This window comes from Apteryx rowi, unplaced genomic scaffold (assembly GCF_003343035.1).
Source record: "Apteryx rowi isolate R43461 unplaced genomic scaffold, aptRow1 scaffold_501, whole genome shotgun sequence".
NCBI classification, from domain to species: Eukaryota; Metazoa; Chordata; class Aves; order Apterygiformes; family Apterygidae; genus Apteryx; species Apteryx rowi.
The window spans coordinates 145,553-163,783 of record NW_020450763.1 but is presented as its reverse complement, the minus strand read 5'-3'; the positions used below and the strand labels follow the sequence as shown (position 1 = coordinate 163,783).

Sequence of the window (18,231 nt, the reverse complement as noted above, 5' to 3'; positions counted from 1 at the left end):
TATATGTTGTCCTTATATATAGGAAGCACATACCCTCAAGAAAGAAATCAGGTATCTAAAACCTAGGTAGATGGAACTACCTGTTAGCAGGCCTGAATAAAACACCTCTGCGTTGAATGGGGAAGTAATTCTGATACGTTTTTGTTTTTAGCTTTTCCTATCAGCTAGTCTTTCCAATCACAACGGCAAGTTAAGCAACCTGACTGCAAAGAGGCACAACACTCTTCTTGTGCTGCAGAGTATGGGGACTCAGGGCACAGTACACACGGACTTGATGCTGTTCAGGACGGGCATCTCTACTTAAAGAGATACTGCCTTAGCCTTTTATTAAAGCTAATGTCACAACTCCTCCTCAGCTTGATTCTTGAAATATGATTTGGCAATATGATTTTATAAAAGGGCCATAAAGGTAAAAATTCCTTCTTTTAAAGTATTATGAGTTCTTATTTTAAAGTTTCAAGATTTGCAGTCTGGCCAGAATTCCACAGTATCACAATGCTTAGGAGCTCACATAGATTACTGACCTCAATATGCACATCTAATTTAGTCCAACAGTCTAGGGCAAGAAATAAAGCCAATGTTTCACTCTACAGGCCTGAACTCATCAGAATTCCTTCACAGAAAAACTGAATTCTAATATATTTGGTTCTTCAGCTGGCCATGACAAGAAATCAGCTCTGAAATAATATGTTTTTATATTATTTATCATTTGTGCTACTGTTTAATCAATATAAAAATCTGTTTCTTCTTCAGTTTGCTCTTTAGAGGTTTCTGCTTCCAGCTGTCTTCCCTCCTGACCAAAGACAAAGACATGTTTTCTTCATAGCCTTAATTCCCTGTTCCCTCATGCTGACTTACCTCCAGCTTTTAGTGACTCATTACTTGTTTCAACAGACACTCCCTTATAAAATACAGCCTTTTCTTCTTTACACCAACAAAACAGGAAGAATGTGAGTGGCCAGCTTCTAATCACGTAGAACAAACTTCATCCAGTCAGCTAAACAATTTGCTACATTTTATTATATATATGTATATATAAACTATATTCTCAAGTCAGATTATTTTAAAAAAATGAAGAAGCAGTCACAAGTACTAAAATCTCAGATACAATATTACAATGTTATCTAAACTTGCTTATTTGTTCCTAGGATACTTGATACCTACTGAAAAAAATCTGAAAGTAAAATACATCTTAGGACCCTTGTTTTATTGCTTTTCTTTATGATCTTCATCTACAACAATGATCTAATGAAACTGAAGTTAACTGTGAAGTTTCCAAAAGGCATGTTATAAATGCAACTTGAAAAATTTGTTTACTTACATGAAAGTGATAATTAAAATCTAAATCTTCAGATCAGAGAAGACATGTTGTAAAATATTACAATAATTGAGATCCCACTACCAGCAGAAATAACAATTTATTGCAAGCAGTTAATCTAGTTTAATGGTATGGTATTTTTGTATTTAGTGCCTTTATAAGATAAGAAAAACTGCTGACAACCTTTCTGGGTGTGCCTTGTTATTACCAAACGTTTCAATAAAATACAGAATAATGCTAAGAAGTAACAAGAAGGCTAGAAAACTTTTTCACCTGCTTATGCTATCAAATTAATTACAAAGTTCAATTTTTTATTTTTAAGACACCTTAATAACTGGCACCAGCAAGACATTATACACAAGGAAAGAAAAAGAAAACTCAAAAGTCACTTCTGTGAAAATATTACTCTACTTAACAAGAGCTACAAGGAGAAACAAGATATGAGTTTATGCATAGCTCATTAAAAAAAAAATCATATTTAAAGAAAAGAAAGAACAAACCAAAAATTCAGATGGTCTTCATGCTTCTAAACCACAGAAGCAACAATTCCTGGTCTGCATCCTGCTGAGTCAGAAGCAGGAGCAAGGATTCACCACATTTTACAGATGCCTCACTAGCTACTGCACCTCCCAGCACTCAGCATGATTCAAAAGCCTGTCCACATGACATCTATGGCATTCATACCTTCTACTACTGACCCCAGCAAAAATCTTACGCTCCCCTCCAAGAATCCTGCATCAAAAGTGACTTAATGGGCATACAAGAAATTTGGAGATGCATGGCAAATATCCAAAGTCCTGAGAACTTTCATGAAGAGCAGTTTAAAGAGTCTATATCCAAAAGCGACTGCGAGATCATCTAAGGTAACACATAAGCTGCTGTCATAGGATGCCCACAAACCTTTGCAGAGATGCCCACTCTTGATCCGCAGTTATCACAAGAGAAAAAAGCCACTTCGGTCTTTATCAGTCAGTGGTAATGGTTAACCACCATTTAACCTCACTTACAAACTTGCCTCTAACTGATTGCTTCACATTTCATAGTGCAGCATCTAGCTGCAGGTGGGATAAAGTCAGTCACCTGTCTACGTTCTTTTTAAAAAAAGAAAAGCATAAAATCCCACAGCTTCCTATTACTACTGAACTGTACAAAGTGCATCTTAAAATTAAGAAAAGTCACTAGCCCACAAATATGTATGCTACAACTCTTGTGCATGTACTTGACAAGATAGAAAAGGTACTGAGAACTGAAAAACGGAGAGGAGAAAAGAGTTGAGGGCAATATATAACATGAAGATTAAAGTGAAGATAGATCATCTACATCCAGGCTTCTCAACTTACTTTAGCATCTTTAGGGTTGTTGCAAAAAAAGGTTTCTCCATACGGAGAGATGATGGGTGGCTTTTCTTCTGTGAAAGTTTCTTAAAACAAACAAAAATAATTATATATATATATAATATGCATTTATATATATATAATATATGCATATATAATAATATACATGATATTTTCATACATAATATATACAATAATAAAATAAATAAATACATACAGAGTCACATAAACACTTTAACAAGGTATTGCATTATAACATCCACATGGAACGGAGACTTTTCTGGTTGTGATTTCTTTATTCTTCTCAGAAAAAATAAATTCTTCTTGTCCGAAATTGACCACTGCCCAACCTACAAAGTTGGTCTGATCAATTTGGTCAGCTAATTGAATCTTTTAATGCAAGTTAGCATGCGGAAAATTCCTTTTTCATGAAAACGGCAAAAATCACTTATCCCCCTCAAACTCCAATAATGCCCTACAAAGGAAGGAGGTTTTTTCAAAAACTTTTATAAGAATTTTCATTCTACAAACAAATAAAACTGAACTTTCCTAGAAACAATGTGATGCAAGCAGCAGACTATGCCTAAAACAATCTCAGGTCTCGTTCAAGGTCTTTCCACAGGAAGACACAGAATATGTCTAGATACAGACAGCAATTAGGAAGAACTAGAAACAATTTCTCACTTCTAACTGAAATCCAGACACTTTTTTCTCTTGTATTTTCCCTTACTGTTTTCTCCCAATTTACTCTGTCTTCTTAAAAGTAATTTGGATATAACTTGCATATATAAATTTTCTTCTTTTCTACCTTGCAACAAGTTAAAAAAACTTTTATTGAATACTTGTTAGAGCAATAGAGTCCTTTATTCTGACTTTTTTTTTTAAACCACATTTCTGCACAATTTTAATTTTGGCACAAAGTATTTGCTGGAAGTTAACATGCATAAGTTTAAACAAGACCTACTTCTAGAGTATAAAAGAACTGTTGTTTACAACTGATTGAACAAGACTTCTAACCTCTTCTGGTAAACTATTAAATTCCTATTAGTTCATTGAACTTTGAGCCTTACTAACAAATTAAATAGCATTTAATATGGAATACTCTCTTTACATATTTTAATACAACGGTAATTCTGCTTAAAAACATCTGCATCTAATCTTATAAACTTAGCATATTCTACTCTAAAAAGGTATGTTAAAGTACATGGTGTGTAAACACTGGATTGTCTAATTTTCATTCTATTAGTTCAAAAAAGCCTGTCTCAGTAAAAATGCAGAAGCGGTTAAATGCTCTGCCATTACATACATCACTGTTTTCAGCCTTTCCAGATCCCCGGTTTTGCTAAAAAAAATAAGCAGGTCAATACTTATTTTAGACAACTTTTGGTCTGAGGTTTCTTTTTGCTCAGTATTCAATATGTAAACGTCAGCATGCTTGACTCACTTGTCTGTGAAATCTGTCTTCCAGTACAAGCTATATTTAAGAGATCCACATTTCTTCTTTTCTGAAGGGAACTCGAATAAAACAAAACACAAAATGAAGACATTAAGTGAAATTTCCCAGAAACTGAACAAAAACATCTTAGGTGGGTTAACTATTAAAACTGTATGCAGATATACAAATAGTCAATTTTAAGTCTTGGAAAGTCATCTGATTAAATTTAAAAGTTACCCAACAACTTGTTTTCCTCCCTTTAGTACAACAAATAACTCACTGATTTGAACACAAATCTTGGGATTTTTTCCTTTGGTTTTGAATTGGCCTTATGATACATTTAGATTTCTGGATTTTCTTCCCTCCCGCCTCCCCATTCTTCTCCCACCTTTACTCTCACTTCTCCCACATGCTGATTCATAATGACTATATTTAAAGAACAGTTTACAAGGCAAGTCAACTTCTAACATTAAATTCAAAAGGAACCTGGGCATGGAAATCCAGCAAGCACAGAATTACACTTTAGAAGGGAAAGCAGCAACTAATAACATTATAGTTATTACAAACTCTGAGAGGATACTAGCATTTGGAGGCAACAAGTGATACAAAACAGATGCTCTGAGCCACTGGAAAAAAATCCTGGAAAGTATTGAATCCCAGAGATGATTTTCTCTTCCAGAAAGTTTTCAATTTGAGATGTATATGAAATTGCTTTGCAATTGCCTAGGACTACCATTTCACATTTTGCAGATGGATGAGAGTGTATCCCCATACACGTTAGAAAAATGATTGTATAATTGCTGTTGTGCTGTCCTTTAAGTATTTCAGCAATTGCACTCTTCATACTGCTAAAAATCACATTTTTATTATTATTATTGAGTTCTCAGGCTGAAGCAGAAGCTTTAGCAAACAGGAAGAAATAAATATGCCTAAGGTAGAACGGTTCTAACCCATCTTTACTACGGCAATAATCTGTGTCAGAGCTGTTTTCATCCAAGCTCTGATTTGACTTGTTAACATTAAAGAACTCCTCTGTGCTTCATTTCTGCTGCTTGAAATAACAGCAATACAGATCCTTGTCTATCCTTAAAAAAGTATTCACTGATTGGCAAATGCTATACAAAAATCTGCAAGGTTTTTTTTCCTGAAAATTCACAGGTCCTCCATCCTTCAAAGCCACAGACATCAGTATTTTTACCAAAAATACCAATATTACTAATTTCTGTTTCCCCAGTAGATATATTGACAAATTTTGTCCTATTATCTATACTCAAGACTTCAAAAATACTGTCCTATGAAGAAGTTCAAGTTGAATTATTTCCTGCAAGTTGAATTATTTCCTGTTATCCACTGATGTTTCTCTGCGATGGAAGGCATATATTTATGAACACCCATTTTTCATCATTGGCATTTTCTAATCATACAAATGCATGCCTAAACCTGCCCCAAATGAATTATTAGCTTATATTCAAGACAGACGCTGCACCTTATAAAGTTACTTGACATGCCAAATGTTATCCAGATTATAAGAATTAAGTTTCCCAATGGTACTTTGTGAAGTCCTGATTTTCAGAAACAAAAAATCAGTTTGCCCAGCTGAGGTGGATCACAGCCTGGCTCCAGTACAATACATACTTGTTTACTCTCCCAAGTTATAATTACAAAAAAAACCCAAAACAAATATTTTAGAAGTCTGTATTTCTTCCTACATTTTTACTGAAACTGATGTAGCTACATCTTTTCAAACTACATTCGTGAACTTCACGCATTTGCACTAATCCAATTTTAAATAACCTGGTATGTCTAGATGAAAAAATACTTTAACATAGTTCCTACACAGACAGGATAGGTTTGTTATGTTTTTTAAGGTTATTAATAACATTAATATAAGTTAGAGAGATACAGATAAGCAGCTCTGACTTAGAGCTTTTTAACTGATGGCTTTCTTTCTTATATAAAACAGTGAGTCACTGTCTTAGTTTCAGGGTGGACAGATTTAAAAGTGAGCAATGGTTTTAGTAATGAGTCAATAATATTGATAAATTCACCAGGAAAGGAAAAATAACAAATAAGCTTACAAAGATCAGCATTCTTTTTTATTCATATATTTTTCAGGAATTGTGTATTTTGTTTTTTTTATTAGGTACATATATGTATGTATTCCATAACACATGATAAGGAATCCTGTTAATAAGCCAACCATAGTCTTTTTTTCAGCAATCAAAACTAAAACCTGTTAGGGAGTTTTGGAAAACAAAGTTCTAATTCATGCCAAGTAAAAATTATCTCTATAAATAAAATCAACAGAACAAGCTTATTTTGAATATCTGTTTGACATAGAGTATGCATAACAAACAGCATACAGTGCAAGATAAAATAATAATCTTTTGTCAATGCTCAACTACTGCATAAATTGCATTCCTGGGTTAAAAGATGGAAAAATACTTATTTAAGGGCAAATAGGATTTAAAAAAAAAATCTTATTGAAAAATCTACACAAATCCATGACTTTCTTTAACCATTTCCAAAACTTAATGCCTCTTCAGATTAATGATCTTTTCTATTTTGCTTTTTACAGGAAGGTAAGAACAAGAAGTCTGACAAGTGTCAATTTTACAGAGGTATAATAATGATTTCAATTAAATTATCACTCTGTTGCCATTGTGGAGAATAAGAGCCACTATTTTCATACATTAAGAGGTACAGGAAGTAGCTCAGGCTGCATACTCTTCCCCACCACCCTGCCCTGGTGCGCAAACAGGATGAAAGGGTGTGATGAGCCACAACTGGTCTTGCTAAAGGCTGAGAGGCTGGAAGGGTGAGAGCTTAGCACTTGCCTGGGCTGAGTTCCTCTAGTCAATATATTCCCACCATCTCCCAAATAAAGTAAGGGAGAGAGTTCAGAGCAAAAGTTGTTCCAAGCCTTTATTGGCATTCATTTGCAGATTGTCTTAGGTGAATGAAGCTTTTGTTTTCAAACTCACTGAAAAGGTGTTTTCTTTTCTACCCAGCTCAAGATCACCCCAACTCACCATGCTGTAATGCAAACATCTCAGAATTGCTCCAGCATGCTGTATTAAAGCTTTGGGGTTCAGAGACTGCTTGCAAAGGTAAACTAATGCAAATGCTTGGCCATAGGAAAAAGAGATAGAGCAACTTCTCTCTCTCTGAAAACTGCTTTGCTCAACAAAATATAGAGTTGAAAGACTTGGCTGCACTAGCTCGGCACCCCACTAGTACTCTTGACCACTTACGTGTAAAGGAACAGAGTCTAAAGAATATCAGCGAGAAGTTTCATCCTTAGGATTTACCAGTTGCAGAGAAGGGACAGCTCCTGCTCAAGCCAAACAGCTTCTTCCCCCTTCCACCATCCCCCCACCACACACCTCTTTTTAACACAGCATTTTTCAGAACTTACTTTTGGTTTATTTCTTCTTTCCTTCTTTTAATGAACACCCAAAGCAATTCCACCACCAAATGAAACAAATAACTTAAAGCTGGGGGATATGAGAAATCTAAAAGTATATGGAGTCTGTTGATTTGAAATCCTCTATGTAGTATTCTGTACAACAATCATGCCTACCATCTTATAAATCTTCTGAAAGTATTTTTTAAAGGGATTGCTGCTCTGCCTGGTGCAACTGTAGCAATTTCACCTAAGAGTGGTTGCCAAATGATATGCTCCAAGACAGCATCCAAAGCCTTGAAAACTATCTCCATACTGATCATCTCTGAAGTGTTTTTTTAATCATTCTGCATCCCTCACTACTACAGTGAAGCCAAATATACTTTGAAGAATCAAGAAAACCAAAATATTTCCAACCTCTAAAAAGCCATGGTGTCTTTCAGGCCAACAGCATGTTTTGTTGCAGACAAGAGCCAGGAGCACAAGTGAGATGCAGTGAAGCAGATATAATTGCAAGGGAGGCAAGCACACTATTAGTAATAGAACGTGACATGGTCACAGCACTACTAGGAGGCACAAGGAGATCCCCACTATGAACTTTTTGGGCCAGAAAGCACTTAGGAGATCATGTGAAAATCATTTCCTTGCATAAAAATTTAATTACTAATATCCATGCATGACTAAAAGCAAATGCTGAGTTTCCCAGTAGATTTCAGCTGGATTTCTCTTCCCCTATGGAAAAGTCTTCACACAAGGTAATAAGGATGAAGCCAGAGTCCGTCAATAACAGTCAGATGAGAATATTTTTCTATGCAATTCTATAGGAAAGACATGAACTTTCCTAAGGTTAGGGATGTTGCAAGGTGCCATTTTAAAGTTTTGTTTTAATCCTCTGCCTCAAAAAAAATACCAGGCAAAGTTAATCAAAAATGTTTCTGTGAAGTTATGTTCTGCTTTGAAGTTCTGACTGAGCCTTGATCTCCCTCAGACCGACTGCTGCTTGTCCTTCAGGACTTCTATGCTGTTATAACTGTAGCATAAAGATGAAGAAAAGAGGCCAGAGTTAGCAAATCAAAATGGTGGTAAYGGAGTGAGTGACCTAGTCCCACATCAATCAATCAAACACTGGGGTTTGGAGGATTTACTTCAATGGCAGAAACGCTACAAATACAGCATATGCCCTCTACTGAGTGGCTGTTGCTCAAAAGAGATAAGAGTATTCTTTTAGTAGCCAGTTATCGTTATCTTTTAGCACTAGATTCCCATTTCAGCTCAGCAAGAACAGTTTTATTGTATGAAGGAGGAATAACCACTCCACAAAACGTTAACGTAAAGCTACTCCCCACTGGAAGATCCCTATTTTTAGGTTTCAGTAAGTACAATTTTTTGGCATTTTAAAAAGACACAGATGAAACGTTTTTAAATTAAAGCACACAAAAATCTCTTAATCATTGCGAAGAATCTTTGCCTCTCCATCTGTTCAATGAAACAATTATATTATAACATTTAATATGAAACTTATTTCCACAATCTAGCAGATACTTACAAGAACAAGAACATTAAAATGCTTAGGAAAACCCTGCATTTAGGGCAAGTATAAACTTGTTAATGATGTTTCTAACTGCTGAGATATGCAGATGAAAAAGCACAAGATAAATACAAAACATTCTCAGACATGTCCCTTCCGGGCACAGCCAGTGGATTTAAAAAAAAAAAAAAAGGCAAAAAAGGTGCAGCCTAATGATTTGGACAGTGCTACACTGACAAAAACTTGCTTATGTATTTCCAAGAATTTTTCTTCTCTCTTTTAAGAGAGTTACCCAGCATGACAAGTAAAACATTACAGTCAACAGAATCAAAAATATCACAAATAAATCTATGAACAGACTTTCTTTATACAGCCCATAATATTGTGATCAACAGCACATTCATTGCCTCTTATTTTTAACATCAACCAATATTATGTATATTAGGACTGGCCTGGAGCTGAGTTTTATAACAGACCTTTTCTTCTGCTTTTCAWCATCTTTTTGAAAGACAAGCTACAACAACTAATTTTTATTCAAGAGAGTAACCGTTACTCACTAATTTGTGGACTCAATTTACAAACTCAACCATCTTGAAGGGGAAAAAATCCACACCCACGCCACATGAATGTTCTGGAACAAATTCAAACTCTCCTATGCTATTTATCATAAATAACAAACCTGATTGGACTGCATCCAATACTATTTCTCAACAATGCTGCATAAAATTATCCTTATAAAGACTCCCATGAACTCTGAAAACCTTCTATCCAATGCATAAGGCCTTTGCAATTTGGCAAATGGCACATCCTTTAACTGAAGTGTCTTTTCTTCAGCCTATAAAATTCCAATTAAGTTTTAGGTCTCTCCCCCCCCCCGCACACAAACTTCCTTTGCCCTGCTGGAATGCCTCAAAAATATTTTTATAATATAGGCATTGTAAAAAGCCAAGTTTTCATTGCTATTAGAATAGCAGCAGAAGCCACCACCTCACATTACCAACTTGTTGCATTCTTTCGCTGAATAGTTAAATAACACCCAGTTTAAAAACAAGTCTAAGTCATCTTGACAAAACTCCTCACTTTAGACCCACAGTATAATTCCCTCCTCCATGAAGTACCCTATTCTAATTTAAAACAATGTAAATAACATTTCACTGCAGAGTCATGTGCTTTACGGCTAAGACTTAATATTCTCATGTAATCATCATGTCATGCCTGTGCCTGTAATCGCATCAGATAATCCTGCTCCCTTTGCAGGCCTGCTACATCATACAAGGCACAAAAGAGGCAAGAAGAGTTTTCTAAACTTTGCTTCACTTTTCAAATAAAACTACATTAATAAATGTAGTTGTGTATGATTTCCTAAATCTTCGTTATAAGTTGCATAAATAAAATAATATTAAACTTACATTTTCCAAGAACAACATCTCTTAAAAGATACAACCTTAAAAGATACTATAATATAACCTGAATACTTATGTTTCACAATTACAACTGATGTCTAACAATCAAAAATAGATTTTACACTTCAGGGTGAATTTTTAGCTCTTTTGAAATCACGATTTTGTTTTCTCTCGTGGATCAGAATATCATCAGATACACTGGGGCTAGGGTCTAGTTAATATTATTAGTAATGACTTGGTTTTGAAAAGATGGAATGGCCTCTTCTGTTATTTTGAGTCTTTTTTTTTTTTTATGATACTCATATATTTTCAGTCATCCCCATCTAAGACCATACTGATTCAGTTTCAAAAATGCTTGACACAGTTATGTGTTTAACACAGGTTATTTCTAAAGCAAGAAAGATTCCTTTCTTTGAAAATAAGTTCAGAAATAGATGCTGAGATGATGGAGGGGGGTTCTAAGGAGACTATTCTAAAATAAATTTCTCTTTATACTCCCATTTGCACTTTTAACTTGCATTGAAGCTTAATCCTTTTTGGTTAATCTGGCAGCATTCATTCCAGACACAGTCTGCCTGCTGCACAAGAAAAAAAAAAAATCTACGAAAAAAGACATAAAAAACCATGACCCATAATTTATTTAATAGTAGTGATTCTTCATTAAAAAGAAATAAAAGTTACCTTGATAAAGTTTCAACTTTACTTGAATCTGGGATTTTTGGAACAGGTCGATGCCTTAAAATAAAAGACCGGCTTGTTCTTGGAACCACTTTCATGCAGCTTTGTGCATAAGAATCATATAAGTCATTGTCTATCATTTCTCCTTTAAATTGAAAGAATGGAGAATTTGGCTCACTGTCAGATAAATTGTCCTCATCTGCAAACATCAGCTGTTTGTTTTCACTGGATTTTGTCTCACATGAATAAGCAAACGAAGGAGGAGGATGGGAAAATGCTGAATGGCCATCCAAGTACTCATCAGCTTGGTATGCAGCAGCTTCTTCCAGTGATGTATCCGGCTGAGCATTCCTCTCAATACTTCTACTTAGATTGATAGCTTTTAGTATGCTGTCTGAATTCTGGTATAAACTGGAAAATTCCAAATCTGTAAAGCTATCATCTTTTGCCTCCAATAAGTTTTGCTCTGCAAGTTCAAACTTTTCTTTACCAAAGTAAGTTTTATTAACGGGTTGTACTGACAACGTTGCAGGTATCAAGCAAGTTTCTGCAGTCCCATCTACATTTAAATTGCTTATTGAGGACTCTTGATCCGAGGATGAACATTGCTTCTCCTCTAATCCTTTCAAGTCTTTGAGTTTTAGATTTTCAGAGAAAAGAGATTTTTCTTGCATTTTTGAAAAAGTGGTGTCTAACTGCTTAAGAATCCTTCTGCGGTGCCCTGTAGGCAACACTCCCATTTGCTGAAGCACACTGTTATTTATTCCCACACAATCTGTCACAATGTTATAGCCATATTCTTTAAAGTTAGAAAGATACTGTCCCAAATTAATGTTGACCAAGAATTCTTCAATATCAGTGCCATTGCCCACAGAAGACATGACGACAGCTTCATTCCGAATATTGCCCCACACAGTCACGTAGAAATATAGTCAGAATGTGTGCATATTCCCTAGCAACAAAACTCTCTCAAAATTTGTTGTCAAGTCAGCCAACAGAGAATATCAGTTTCTTCACAAGTAGGCCTCTTCAGTGCATAATGATTTTTTTTTTAAGACTGCAAACCTAGAGGGAAGAAAAAGGGCATTAAAAGGTAGAACCGCACCGAATTTAGAGGCCTGAAATCAGATGGATCTTGGATAAAATTCTGAAAGGCCCACAGTCATTTGTACAGTAAAATTTTTAAATTGCTTATATATGAAAACTTAAAGCAGATCAACAGCATAACCTCTCCATCCTTTTGTCCTGACATCTATGAAGAGAAAAGCGAAATCAAAGTCTTAGCACAAGTTACATGGTTTTGAAACATATAATCCTAGAAGTTCATGAGCAGTGAACTACTTAGACACAAACACACGCACACTTGTTACCTGGTACTTGGCTATATACAAGGGAGAAAAAGGGATCTAAGTACAGAGCGGGAACCCAAAGCTTTCCCCTTGCCCTGCTAGCACTTTAACCAAGGAACTTCAGCCTAAGGCTTTCATTCACTCATCTTATGAGCCTTACACTCTTTTTAGCACAGAAACACATTTTCAACAGGAAAAAGGAAAAACCACTGGCTAGAGCATTCTTTGTGAAGCAGGAGCTGTGGGTTCAAGCCCTCTTCAACTGAGGATCCCAATGAACAAGTGCTGTAACCAGTAAAATATTATGCAAAGGTAGAGACCCTTCTGAACGTGTTTTGAAAAAAGTGGCCTTAATTGCTTAACTAACCACTGTCAGCAAGCTGTGGAGGTGACCAAAATAAGTCTCACAGATCAGGCCTTTCAAAGAACTGTCACGAGGGAGACTGGGAAACAGGTAACTCGCTTTTCGGCTTTGCCAAGGGAGCAGCTCCCTTGCACACAAACAGAATGAGAGTCATAGTCACATAAGCAAGTTTTGGCCTCCGCACTAGGGATCCTTGGTGTCTCAAGTGTCCAAGAGGGTTTTYGCTCAATTTTTTCTAACTCAGCTCTTGCACTCTCCAAATTCCACCTATTTCAGCTCTTCCTTCTACTGTGCCACGGCAATATCCAAACTCATGACTTACACAATCCAAAGCAGGTACAGAAGCTACCGTTTTGAAGGAGTTCGAGACAGCCTGAAACTGCGTCTTTAGAGAAGGTTTAAGATCAGCAGCAGACAATAGTTTTTTTTCTCCTCCTCCTTCCTGTATAAAGGATAATTTGGCCTTAGGAAAACCTACTGACTATAGCAGCTGTCCTGGCATGCAGGTACTAGCCTTAAGCAGCCTGGAAAGGAAAGAACAGCTTTGGTAGAACTAAATGTAAGCATAAGGCTAAATGTGGCAATTTGAAAGAAAAGGAATCATATGCCCAGAATACATCCATGGCAGTAGGTAGTGATACTTATATTCTTCAGAATATTTCCTGACAAAAAGGACAATACTTAAGATCTGAAGATAGAAAGTTTGCCTATTTTTTGTATTGTATCAGTTACTCTAAGATAAGAAAACACCTCCTCCTGTAAGATTTCCCTAATACCCTTTGATCAACTTTAAATCAGTATCCAAACAAGGAGTCAGAAATAAATCTTTATGCCTCTCTCTATTCCCAAAGACACACACAAATAATTATAAATTTAAAATCATGTACTGAATGAAACACAGTTGTTATTACCGCTGTTAGGGATTGTGCTTTATTATGATTGTGAAATAACTAGTTCAGTCACTAGAAGTTTTTTTCTTGGAAAGTTTTATAACTATCTTTATTACTCACACATGCTTAAAAAGAACTAATGAAGAACAGGGTGAGGGGGTGGGGGGAAGAACCAAACCTCTTTACACTTACACCACAAATATCTGTGGCATAATGAGGGAAAAAAAAGTTGAACAAACCTACATCTTCCTGGAAGACATAAAAATCAACACAGCGCATTTACTACAAATGTTCCATTATAAATAGTCTTTTATAAAGAGTCTTCGGATTCTTGCTATTTTCTTTAACTTCATTTTTGGGGCAATATTTCTTTTCAGCTTTGATCTCTGCCCACAAATCTGAGAAGAAATGACTTACTATCTTGAACAAGAAAAGCAAACAACTAAAATTTTTTAAGGAGATAAGCCAATCAGATATCAACCTCTCAACAGAGTTGAGGTTTGTCATGGAGTTAACCCTCACTAAAAGATTCCCGAGGCATTTTGATACGAACAGACTTGAATTGAGCTAAGCTGATTAACAATCAGCTTTTAGATTTAACTTTGTCCTTTCTCAGCCTGACTACTTATCTGAACACTCATTTCTTTCAAAATTTCAGGCATCAGCATTTTATCAAGCTTTTCACGAGTCTTCTTTCAAAAGGTAATATTAAATAGTATTGCCCATCACCCATTCTTGAACCCTGAAAAATACAAACATATATATACATACAAACATACACACACACACATATATATATAAATACATATTCTTTTAAAAGAAGAAGTTGCATATATATACAGGATGAAAAAAACTAATTATTACAGAAATTGCTAAAGTGAGCATAAAGTATCAGGCAGGCACTGCTTGCACCAGAGTATTTCATGTGCCCATCAAGAAAAAATAAAGCATACATCCTCAAAGTACATAACCCCCTTGAAATATTAGTGTATCAGTCCAAGTGTTTCAAGACTGGAGTTGAAATTGGTTATTTCAACCAGTTCCTTCTTTCCTGGTAGTTTTGGGTTTGAGGTTTTTTGYCCACCCCCTGCCTCCCCCAGGGGGCAGGAGAGTAGTTGCTTGTTTTAGGACAGTATCATTCTACAACACTCACCAATCCTTCCACCTTCAGCAGTAATCAAAAGGCACTGACGAAGGCGCTATTATTTACTTTTCAGTATCTTAAGTATTGTTTTTTCTACATGTAGTAGCTTTGCCCAGACCTTATTCCGGAACACATTCAGTCTCATTACTTCAGGAACTCAAATAGCCACAGAGTATCAGTTGTTTGGATCCTAACCCATCTTTATACAAACCACAACAGAATGCAGAGAATTACCTAGCAGAGAACAAACTTTGTTTACAAACTTGCAAAATGTCATTACTTTTTGCAGTGTACTTCATAAGGAAATATACAGCAGTCTGAGAAAGGAAGAGGCTGTTCAGTGAGAAGACATTTTGACTGCAAAATGCCAGCACTGCTAGAAGCTGAAGCCAAAGCCATCTTTTGTTTCGCTAGTAATTCACAGCAGAAGCTGTCAATGCACCCATCAAGACTTCTGAAGTGCTATAGAACTGACTTACATATACAGCTGGTAAAATATCAGTAAGTTTACAATCACACACATTTTGTGGGTCTGAGGAAAGGGTTACGCTGACACCTGCTTTGGTTTGACTACTCGGATGAAGATTCAAGCAACATACACCTAAATAAATCTACACACTATTGGCATATCTTTGTATCAGAGGCTAGAAGATAAATACCAGTACTTCTTACATTGCAACTTTTTATTCTTACTAAAGGTTTAAGCTCAAAAAGGATACAGAAAGATAGAACTTGAGAACCACCTTATCCAAAATATCAGTCTAGTTACATGTAATTAATACCAGTCAAAAGTGGGATTGAATTATCTCCTCCATAGCTTTAACTACAAAGTAAGTCATAACAAATACTAACAAATATTTGAACAGCATTATATATAGATATATACATAGTGTATACATATGTGATACATATACACACATTTACGTGCTTACATCAATTCACATACATATTTGTATCAATAAGACAAGTTATAAGTAAACAATAGTCTTCAAGATCAGTTCATGTAGTTGCATATGTTCTGCATCTCCAACTTCAATTGGAAGAAAAACTTTTACAGATTTACCCGTATTATTTAACAGAAATAAGTACCAAAGGAGAAAAAACAAAGGGGGATTTGTTCTTTCTTAAATAAAACTGATTCTTGCTGCATTATCATAACCTCCAGTATAGAGTAACCAGACAAAACTCAAACATTCAAAATGGTATTTGAAATGGGAAAATGCTATAGTGGTTACAGAAGATCAAGCTTCTCTGAAGATACTTGACCATCCCATTTTACAGAAATAAGGGTACAATGTCCAAAACACAATGCGGAAAAAACAAAACAAGGGAATCATTTTGGGCTTCCCTTCCAAGAAAATATGATTTGGCATGGGATGGATTTCAGATCCCAAGTCTTAGTTGGGATCACCCAAATTTCTTCCATAGAAGATGATGTTGCAGACGATTTTTTTCATAATGTGATTTTCACATCCTTCCCTCTTCTCCTCTTATGAAAGAGGCTTAGACAACTAGACACAAAAACTCAGAGTAGCATATCAATTCTTTTTGTTTTGCAGAAAGTGACAGCTCTGTCCTCTATATGCCTCCAAAGAAGATATGACAACACTGGCACAGAAAACGAGCATAATTTTCAGGACATTTCCTCACACGGAGGATGCATCCAGCACTTCAAAAGCCGTACCAATTGATATGGCCTTGATTCCATGATTTTCAAGTTGAAAAATCTTGAAGATGATACTGGTTGAAAGACATATCTAGATAGATGAAGCTGTGTTAAAGCATGTGAGCAAACCAACTTTTAATAATTAAATACACAAACAGTAGGATATAATTGCATATAAAAAGAATCAGGTAAGGATTTTTTTTTTCCTTTTAAGATCACAACTGATATTAGCTCACTCAAAGAAAGTGTCAAATCTTTAGAAGTGTGTGGCAATACAATCACACTTTAAGTGATCAGTTCAACAAATACAAACTCGAGCTTCCTCCCAACTTTTTCTAAGCCACATGTTAGATTAAGATCCAAACAAACAGAAACAAACAAAACAACTAAGATAGGACTGACCATGGAATGAAACGAAACCTGACAGCTCTGAAATTCATCTTCTCATTGTACTTGACTGCATATAAACTCACAAGACTAATAGGCCTAAAAAGTGTTGTAGATCATCACAGATCTTTCAAAAAAATCTACATAGTGCAAGCAGTATCCTGACCACCTGCTCAAAAAGCTCTTAAATGACCTTTTTAAAGAGGTTACTTAAGGAAATAAAATTCAGATCAACTCAGAACAATACAGCTGATTGCAACTGTTTGGATAGTACCATTTCCCTTCCAAGTGAAATAAAGTTACAAAAAGTAGTTCAATATAATGGGTAATTATGAAATAAGCACATCCTCTGACAAAATGTTTCTTTGTTGTTCAGTTCAGAACACTTGTCTTCTAGAGAAAAGTTTAGCCAACTTCATTACCTCGGAGACAAACCTCACACTGCAAGAAATTCCAGTGGGACGACTTGCAGAACTGTCGCGGGACTGTGAAACTGCATGGCATGAATAAGCAAACTGAAGTTGGAATTGGCTGAGTACGTTTAGCAAGTTGCTGTGGCAACACTCGGGTGCCATATCATGCACTTCGTGATGTTTGTCACTGCAGACATCACAGTGACTCTTCAGCTTTCTCAAAGTGAACTTCATTCACTTTCTGACAAAATTTCCACAAATACAGACGCAGTGTCACATCTAACTTTGCAAAAACAATTCTTAGGACAAAGAAACGCACAATAATAAAGACAATTCCTTTGTATGACATTTAGAAACAGATCATTAAAATAATTAAGCGGAAAAAGAAAACAGAGAAAAAAACACACACACCGTATTTCCTGCCTACCTACAAGTTACTCCTTGCGAGAGTCCAATTCGTACATCTGACACCCATCTCGGAGACGTGCCCGTCTGCCAAACCACTCCGTCTCGCCCCTGAACGCGCTGGTAACTTTAAAGCACGGACCCCCCCAGCAGCGGGGCTGCGCGGGCGGCGGCGCTCGCGGCCAGCCCGGCGCGGCTGGCAGCAGAGCTGCGGGCGGCGGCAGCGCTGCCCCGCGCGGCTCCCGCGCCTCCCGCCCGCCGCCGCGCCGGGAGCAGGCCGGGCCGCGCCAGGGCTCCCTGCCCGCCGCCGCGCCAGCCCGCACCCGCGGAGCCTGCCTCACCTCTTCGGCGACGGGCACCGGCGGAGAGCGGAGGGCAGGGGAAAGCCGGACTTTCGACTCCCCAGCTTTGCTTCTTTCCTCTTTCTGCCTCTCCTCTCGCCGTCTCTCTTTGCTTCCTGCCTGCCTCCGCACCCAGCGCGGCCCAGCCCAGCGCTCCCCGGCAGGCCGCG

At 36.7% G+C, this 18,231-nt stretch overlaps 1 protein-coding gene across 2 annotated transcripts in view; it reads right to left on the bottom strand.

Moving 5' to 3' along the window:
• ARAP2 (ArfGAP with RhoGAP domain, ankyrin repeat and PH domain 2) overlaps positions 1-18,183 on the bottom strand; it is a 131,098-nt gene extending 112,915 nt beyond the window's left edge. Inside the window, exons 1-4 of one of the 2 annotated variants that reach the window (XM_026079888.1) lie at positions 18,062-18,183; positions 11,106-12,167; positions 4,097-4,167; positions 2,659-2,738 (exon numbers count right to left, since the gene is read on the bottom strand). In XM_026079888.1, the coding sequence (XP_025935673.1) occupies positions 2,659-2,738; positions 4,097-4,167; positions 11,106-11,983 (1,029 nt within the window). In that variant the 5' untranslated portion in view covers positions 11,984-12,167; positions 18,062-18,183. Of the gene's footprint in view, positions 1-2,658; positions 2,739-4,096; positions 4,168-11,105; positions 12,168-17,324; positions 17,463-18,061 lie in introns of those variants that run through there. The other variant, XM_026079889.1, reaches the window with a different exon arrangement.
• Positions 18,184-18,231: the final 48 nt, after the last annotated feature.